Genomic DNA, 9,225 nt, shown 5'->3' on the forward strand with positions numbered 1-9,225 from the left:
AAACAACCACACCAAAAAAAGATTTAATTTACTTATAAACTGATCTGTTCGAAGAATTTTTACACTATAATTTCACCACTTATAACATGTTATTTGTTCTATTTTTTAGATTACCAGTTCAAACTAACATTAGCATTTTCACTTGTTATGTTTGTGAACTTTGTGTGGCTCGGTGTCCAGCGTGTTAGACACAGCTTCTCTAACTTAGAGGCAGTGGCAAAATGACCAATTTTTATACGATTTTAGCTGAAAGTTGAAATAGTGAGAATTAAAATATGCATTTTAAAAGCTAAGCTATAGATATATCAATGGTGAGAATTTAGATCTGGTTTGGTTGCTGATTATTGGGCTAGTTTGCTGGGCATGTAGCAGTTGAATGACTTTCTAAATTTGAGGAAATATCAAAAGTCCAGTCCTGGTGGACGAGGTAGACCTAAAATAACATTGAGGAAAGTTTAAAATCTTATGGAATCAAGCAAATTTAGCTAAGAACGGAGTATAATGGAAGCAAAGCAAATGATTGATATAAGCAATACCAACTAGTTGGAATCTAACTGGTTATCCGTGTAGAGATAAGTGTGAGACTGGAGAATTCTTAATTTGCCATAGAAAGGTACATTATTTAGTAGTGGAATGAAATGGACCTGACTATAGAAAGATGGATATTGAGGATTGATATAGCTAACTCGGGTTGATTTGGGATTGAGGCATAGTTGATTCTTATTGGAAGTTCATCCTCACAAAATTACTAAACAGATGAGTCCAGGGAGCTAGTAAATCTAAGTACAACAGCAGGATATTGCTTGAAAACTCAAATATAACAAATTTTTTACTCTAAAAATTTTAGTACTCAAATCAAATGATAGTGCTTCCATTATTGATTTTCTTAGCTCACTAACACAACTTGCAATGGCCTCACTTTTCCCACTACTATCTTTTTGTGGGTCATCAAGAAAAGTTACTCTTATTAAAAAAAGTTCTTTGGTTCTCTAATCAACTAATTTCTTATCAAAGAAAAGAAAACTAGTTAGATAGAGCTAACTCAACAAAATTTCTAGTATTATATTCTGCAATTATTTCATAGATCTCCCAAGTTCTTTTTTTAACAAGAGAGAGTTGAACTAATTCGTTTGACGACTACATTGCACACAACTACTGAGATTTTTTTTTTTAAAAAAAACTTCTGGAAAGTGATTAATGAGAGAATGTAAAGCAAGGAAATTGGTTTGGCATCACAAAAAAGTGTTGAAGAATTGTGATGTAGAATTCTAGAAGTAACAGTTCTTGCTTGAACTCCAATGTACCTTCAAATATTAATTCACTAACATCCAAGGTTTTGTAAACAAATACCATGTTTGTTCCTTTCTATTTTCTTTCACTGCACAAAAACTCAATTTCCTAATCTTCATATTGACTGGACTAATTCTGGCATGTATTTAATCAGGCTTGCTATGCTGTTCTTCAGAGTTGGGTGTCAAAGAAGTTCATGACTGGATGGTAAGGAGCTTATCACAATCCCAACACTTTGCTTTTGCCTTATCAACTACTTAGGAAAGAAAAATGTACTTTTGCTGGCTTGTGGGACACTCCTGCTTTCTCAGTGGCCTGTCCCCTTGGAGACAGGGTCGAGAAGTACCACGCATCGTCCCCCGCCCTTTCTTTCTATCAGTATCTCTACTACTGTGGTGCCTACTTTCTTTATCTGTATACTAATAATTGGTGGATATTGCCAATTCACAGTGTGGTCCTCTTCCCTGTGGCTGTTACATTTTTCATCACTTGGTGGTTTATTCAATTTGTTGATGGTTTCTTCAGCCCCATATATGAAAGACTTGGTATTGACATATTTGGTACGTCACTTTTTGCATTACAGGATTTTTTTTCCCGTTGTTCACTTGCTGTAGTTATATTGATGCGTTGACCATGTTTGTACTAGTGATATGTCTGGTAAATTATTAACAACATCCAAGCCGTGTCTTCAATAAAAGCCTGTGTGGCGGTAAATTTATAAGTGCTTCTCTTGTGCTTACAGGCCTTGGATTTGTGACATCGATAACCTTCATATTCTTTGTCGGTATTTTTGCTTCATCATGGCTGGGTTCAACAGTTTTTTGGATAGGGGAATGGTTTATAAAGAGGATGCCCTTTGTTAAGCATATATACTCTGCATCCAAGCAAATTAGTTCTGCTATTTCACCAGGTAATAATTACTATTTGGTTGCGAACTTTTAATTTCCTAGCGATGAGGTAATTTTTGAGATATAGATATGTCGACTGCAGATTTAGCTTTGATAAAATATCTTTGAAATCCCTTTTCAATCACCATGACATAATGCTTCCCTTGGACAAAATGCTTATACGAAAAAATGGTAGTGTTTCCTGTTTCATTGACATTTTTCCATATTAGCTGAAGATTGGGGAAATGATTCTCTGTAAATAGTATATCTAAGCACCAGCTGAGTTTCAATTTAATCGGATTTACTTTTTAGGGCCAAGATAAAAAGTATAGTTATGAACCCTGTAGACCATCCCCATGGGGTGGTGAAGGGAGAGCCCCAATTGGTAGAAAAAAACCCACAACCCCTTGGGGTTATCCTGCACTTGGAAGAAGAAGTAGAAAAAAATGGAATAGCATCTTGTTTCAGTCAACTGGTCCAAGTGATCTACTTCAACTAGTAATGATTGAAGCATGTTATATCTGAAGCACATGGCTGTTCATTGTTCTCATTTTATGTTGATGTTTGCGAAAGCACATTAGGACACACTATTGTTTAACGCTTCACAATGGAAACACATCAGAACCAAATCACTAAGCCTGTTCTTGGGGACATATTGCTCATTGATTTTATTTGGACTTTTGATTTGTTGATTTGATGGGTGTCAAAGTTCTTAACATAACCATGTCCGGCTATACATGTGATAAGTGAAGATGAAATTCTTCTGAATAGCTGTAGCTCTTATCTGTCTGTATCTTGCTGGGTTTGGAAGACTTATTTGATTTCTTTGGCTTGTTTTTAATACAGACCAGAATACTAATGCATTCAAGGAAGTTGCTATAATTCGTCATCCCCGAATTGGTGAATATGCAATTGGTTTCATAACATCTTCAGTTGTTCTCCAGGTAGTTCCATCATAATATCCTATACTGACCAGAATAACTTCCATCATACTATCCTATATGTATCCTTTTCTTTTTCCTTACTTAAATAGTCTCAACCTATTGTTTTGGTACAACTTTAGTCCTCTGTTGGACAAAATTTCCCTTTTTAGCTTCCATATCCATTTCCGAATATTTTTGACCCTCGGGTTATGCCTAAAACCTGTTGGAGCTTGGAATGTAGTAGAATTACCTTATACCTGATATGTTTTATATAGAGTTAATATAAATAATTTCATAAACTTTCTATATAGAGATGGCAATTTCGAGGGAAATTGTGGGTCCTGTGCATTCTATGTAAGTCTGGGGGAGGGAAATTGGCTGAGTGATTTATGGGGTGGTTAATACAATATTGCAAGGTCGTCTGTGGTTCAGGGCAGACTTGTGCTATTGCATGTGTAGCTTCTTCTCTTGTCTCTCTTTTCTTATTGTTTCATTTCTTGTTTCATTTTCCTTTTTGTTCTATTCTTTTGCTAAGTGTTACATACACTCGTATTTTAGCTTTATATACTCTTCTATATTTTTCTAATAAAAGAATTTATTCTTGTTCTTCAAAGTTCAAATGCTGTTAGTCTCATCTGAATTTGACTATTCAACATTGTCAATTTAAATGTTTACACTACAAAAAGGGGTACAAGATGTATACCTTCTAGCCAAACTATATTTCGACTTGAAGTTATTTGATAATAGTCGGTTGATTAGATGTCCATGCAACATTATGTCTGTTATGGCTCATTATGTTGGATTAGGATGAAAAGATGAAGGATAGGAGCTGGGTATCGATCTTTCCGTCATATGTTTACGAATTCAAATACAGACAAGGGAAGGGGCTGCTTATATATCTTTGTCAACCCCTTCAAGTTTGACAAAGAAAGAGGAAGTATATGTTATTTACTTCATTTCTGGACGTTCCAAACAACATTAGTGGTATGACAAACACTGTCGAGAGGAAGTATTTTAATTAGGTCCATTCCCCGTTGTATTCCTCCCTTTGTACCAACATATTGGAGTTCATTACATCTAAGAGTTACAAGGATGAAGCCCTTATCCCTGCCATTGATTTGATTTCAATTGCCATGGGATGACCAAAAGTTTGGACCTTTTTTTATAAGGGACAAAAAGTTTGGACCTTAAGCTAGAGATTCATATGAATGCCGTTGTCCAAGTGATTTCACGTGCAGTTCTTTACCTTGTAAGATACATGTTATAGATGAATCATGCATGTATATCATATATGTTGAATTTAGACAATTTTGACTACAATTATACTCTTCCACTCCCTTCCCCAGCATGCCATATCTCTGGGGGAGAAAGAAAGCAAAGCAGACTAAATGGACTGATCTTGGGGATACTCTACCTTAGTCCCATTTTTGTAATCCTTAATATTACTTCCTGCTAGCGTTCCTGCTATTCTTGTTAGCTGATCATTAAAGGATGTTCTGAGCTATTGATGTGTTGCAGAAAGATGATGGGGATGAAGAGTTGTGCAGCATTTTTGTCCCTACAAATCATTTGTATATAGGGGACGTATTTCTGGTTAATTCAAATGATATCATCAGGCCAAATTTGTCTGTGCGAGAAGGCATAGGTGTGTGACTAATCCTACTTCTCTGCCATGCAATTTATTAATTAATTCATCTTTCACTTTTTTTCATGTTATATTTATCATGAATATTTACATTTTTCAGTTCAGATATGCCACTTTACTTGGCTTCAGTATCATCATTTCTATCTTTGTTGTTAATGGAGATGTTTGGTCATTTTGATCAGCATCTTACCACCCTTGCTCTTTTTGTATTTTACCAATCAAATTGACCAATCATGTCCAGTCAAGCCTCGTCTCTATTTTTTTCCTTGGGTAGCCTTGTCGGACATAGAAACATTGTGTCTAAATAACTAGTATTGCTTTCTATTTTAATTTACTTGCTGATGTGTTGGTCCCGATCTTTTGAGGTAAAATTATCTGTTTGGAGTATAAGAGGGTTTTTTAATTGAGATTCAGAAGGATAAGTCAATGATGTCTTGTCTTGCAGATAACATTATGCCCCGCTAAGTGTTCCACGTAGGTTGAGAGAATGAGGTTGTCTCCTTGTATGGTCTTGGACAATCTTCGCCCCATGAGCTAGCTTTTAGTGGTTGAGTTAGGCTTAAAGTTTCAGTTTCTTTACAGGCCGTACAGGAAGATTTACCTTGGTTGAAGTTCTCATTATGTTTAGATTCTCCAAACCAATCCATTCACCACACTAATGATGTGACAACACTAGAACAGAAATAACTATTGATCACGCCCAACTATGCCTTATAAAAAGGACTAAGCGGTCGCTGCAAATATAATCCGGTTTACAAGTCCGGAGTCGAATCCCACAGAGAACTAAGGTTTAGCTACAACTGTTCACTATCACCAAGAAGACAAGCTTGAACAATTCCTAACCTATAGATATTAAGATTCTTCTGTTTAACTAATTAACTAACAAATTAAAATAGTAAATTAACAACTAACGATACTGAGGGTTAGAGAAAAGATTAAGGAGGTCTAGAGTTATGATTTCCCCTATTGTCGGAATCCTTCCCACTATGTCTTCTATAATTTCGCCTAAGTATTCTCTACCGATCATGAGCACTCTTATTACCGTAAATCTCTCCCGAGTAATTACGACAATTTACTGGACGCACTCTCCCGAGCTACGCTAGCTGGCTTTTAATACAGCTCACTTCAGATCGCACCCAAGGCTTCTTTATCCCTAATCCCCACCTTTTAAAAACCCTCGGTTTTATTGATCCCCTCATATACCTCTGGGGTATGGGTGTTGTTCAAACAAATTTACCCTTAAATACTGCAACTCTCTCCCGAGTTATGCATACTAAATAGGCACAGCTAATTGAGAGCTCTTCAATCAACCAGAATATAAACGTAGTTGAACAAATAGAGAAAAGCTATGACTCAATTATATAAAAACATAACAAGAATTTATCCTACAAAAGGTTCTATCAAAACTCTAGATAACAAATTAGCTATTCATAATAGTATGTAAAACTACAATACTAAAAGTCATAACCAACAATGAAAAATAGGAAGAGGAAGGAAAAACTCGTAGAAGAATTCTCCGCCTTGCTCCCAATGTGTTCTTGCCTCCTTAGGTCGAATCTATGTCCAAAATATGTACCCCCCCCCCCCCCCCCCTTCTTGGCCGGCTTCCTTGGTTTAATATAGGGTTTAGGGCTTAAAATCCCGTGTTTTGCACATAAGTCCCTGAAATTTCCGCCTCCTGCCGTGGTCGCGGTGGAACCGCGGCCAAACATGCCCTCTGATTCTTCAGTTGTCCGCGACCATCTTCTACCGCGGTTCTGCCACGGTCGCGGTGGAACCGCGGTTTTTCACCCTGTTCCATTTGGAATTTGGAAAAACGTAAAACATGAAAGTTGTAGCCCTTTGAGTTAGTTTTCCAACCATATATTGTGGAGCCCAAATGAAGTTCTAAGCAAAAAGTTATGTCCAATTTACTAGACAGTGCGCAATATGCCTCCTCAAGTCTTCGTTCGTACTTAATTATCAAATTTGACCCCCGAACACGATCCCGGCTTAATTCCTTGAGCTTTTACTCAGACTTCAAAGCTTCAAATCACTTAAATTCATTCCATAACATCTATATAGCTCGGAATCACACCTACAATAAAACACACAATTAGTGCAAAACACTAGCGATTAAAGCGCAAACTCAATTAAAGTGCAGTAAATTCGAGTGTAATAAGCGACTAAAATATGCAATTATAGCCTATCATCAATACCCCACACTTAAACCATTGCTCGTCCTCGAGCAATCAAACTACACTTTTTTTTATAGACACGACCTTTTTAAACAATTCTCCTAACTCATCACACCAAAAGTATTTAAAATAGACTAAGCACAAAAGCGTAACATCTTCACCTCAAGATTTGACTCACAAGTACCACACGTTATTTACAACTCACCCACTTACTCTAATATAGAGGTCACTGACATTACCTTTCCTTCATGAATCAAGTGCCCTCACACAACACAAGAGAGTAGTTCCACACAATAAAATTTAATAACACTTAGGAACTCAAGATAGAAAGAATTCACTCACTCTCAGAAATAACATTCATATGCCACAAAAGATGCACCATAAGCTTGCCCGTAGTGTACTACTCCACTAATCGAGCTCATTCAATCTTGGATCAATTAGGACTTTATTTGGTTGTAATGTAGGCTACGGGACGGGTAGGATACATTTAGATATAAGAGTGACTACACCTCCCTAAGCACTTTAATACATACATTTTAACATTCAAACCCCATACTTATGTCAAACCAAACTCCACCTTCACATCAATGTAAATTATCCCATTCTTCTTTAAGCACACTTACGTCGAGAGCCACCACTTACCAATTCAAGTAGCTCTTACTTTTTCAAAACAGTGCACCTTTCTCCTTATTTCATTAGTTCCACTCAAAAGCCAAACCAACCACCCCACACTTTAACTTTTACATAGTTCATAATAATTCAAGTGCTCATGAGAGGTTACAATGGTTCAAATAGATGGTTAATTCAAACAAATGGGTAAGGCTTGTAATGTGGTTGCCAAAGAAACAGGATTACAGGCTCAAAGGGGTTAACTACGATACATAATAATTAGGCTGGTAAAATATACATATCTGGCTTAACAAAGAAATGCCTATATCACTTCCTAGGCTGAATAAAACTACTATTTCGCTTTGCAAACACACGGGGCAAGTTCTAGGCATCAAATGCAATGCACACACAAAACCTTACACACACATGGCACATAACTCACTCAGGATTGGATTCATCAAGACACCCTAGTCAGAGCAGTTAAGCAAATTTAAGATCATACAATTTAAGGTACTTATACAAGAGTCAAAAACTGAGCCTAAGCGTCACAGCCAAAGTACTCACTATTCTCAAGGCATAACAAAGTCAAGAGATATTGCTTCATTTCAAAACAAAACACAATGGCTCCTATTCCCCAAAAAAAAAAAATTAACTACACCCGGTTCAAATAAAACCCTTGGAAAAGAACCGCGGCACAAAGAAAAACCAAGGGGGAATTGTTACACTACCTAACAAAAGAAAATCCTTTTTTTTTAGACTTAAATCCCTCAAGAAAATTGTCTAATAGATCCATCGTCGGGAAAAGTCCAATCTTTTTATAAAAAAAAATTTATTAAACTAACACAACTAAAATAGCATAGAAAGTCACCCAGACGATCTCCTCACCCCACACTTAAAATTTTGCATTGTCCCCAATGCACACCATAACTAATAAAAAGGGTAAAAGAGACTCCCTGGTAGGCCAAAGGCCGAAGCACTACAGCTCATGGGGTACTCAGACTTCTCCCCAGCTTGGTCCTTCGTGCGGGTACCTCACACTTAGTTCCAACCATTTGATTTGCTGATGCATCCTTCCAATACCTTTGCTTTCCATGCTCCTAGAAAATAAAAAAATTGACACTACAAAAATAATACAATTAAAAAAAATAAAAATAAAATAAATAAATAAAAGAAAGCAATAAATCTGGGTTGCCTCCCAACAAGCGCTTGATTTAACGTTGCGGCACGACGTGAATCACTTTCTGCCTCCACTTTGAACTTATGAATCGGACCCCAAGTTTTGATTCTGCTCTATGATCATGCTCCTGGGGTGGTGGAACGAATCTGGCTGGCCCAATAAAATAATGTAGTATTCTGCACTTCTTGGCCTTTAGATGAGGTGTGTAATCCCGATTTTCTGGCAAGAAGAATTCCAGAATGTAAGCACTTTGTTCCTCATTCCTCGACTCCTCAAATGGCTCGGACGACTCTATTTCCATATCATCATCTAAACACAATGTGGAAAAATGCTTGGAGTGAGGACCAATGCGCTCAACTACATGAACATTGGGACTATCTACATTCTCAACACTAATGACAATAGAGTCAACTAAATATGTATCCTCAATATCCTTGGTTGACTCTAGTATCTCTTCTACAACATCGACATCCTCAAAATCTAGTGTGATTGATTGTTGGTGTTCTACTCTAGCCTC

At 36.9% G+C, this 9,225-nt stretch overlaps 1 protein-coding gene across 1 annotated transcript in view; it reads left to right on the forward strand.

Moving 5' to 3' along the window:
* LOC109244855 (protein LIKE COV 2-like) overlaps positions 1-9,225 on the forward strand; it is a 12,395-nt gene that overhangs the window by 252 nt on the left and 2,918 nt on the right. The window contains exons 2-6 of the mRNA XM_019412013.1: positions 1,443-1,497; positions 1,741-1,850; positions 2,033-2,200; positions 3,024-3,121; positions 4,619-4,745. Coding sequence (XP_019267558.1) covers positions 1,443-1,497; positions 1,741-1,850; positions 2,033-2,200; positions 3,024-3,121; positions 4,619-4,745 — 558 coding nt within the window. The remainder of the gene's footprint in view (positions 1-1,442; positions 1,498-1,740; positions 1,851-2,032; positions 2,201-3,023; positions 3,122-4,618; positions 4,746-9,225) is intronic.

This window comes from Nicotiana attenuata, unplaced genomic scaffold, assembly GCF_001879085.1.
Source record: "Nicotiana attenuata strain UT unplaced genomic scaffold, NIATTr2, whole genome shotgun sequence".
Taxonomy (NCBI): Eukaryota; Viridiplantae; Streptophyta; class Magnoliopsida; order Solanales; family Solanaceae; genus Nicotiana; species Nicotiana attenuata.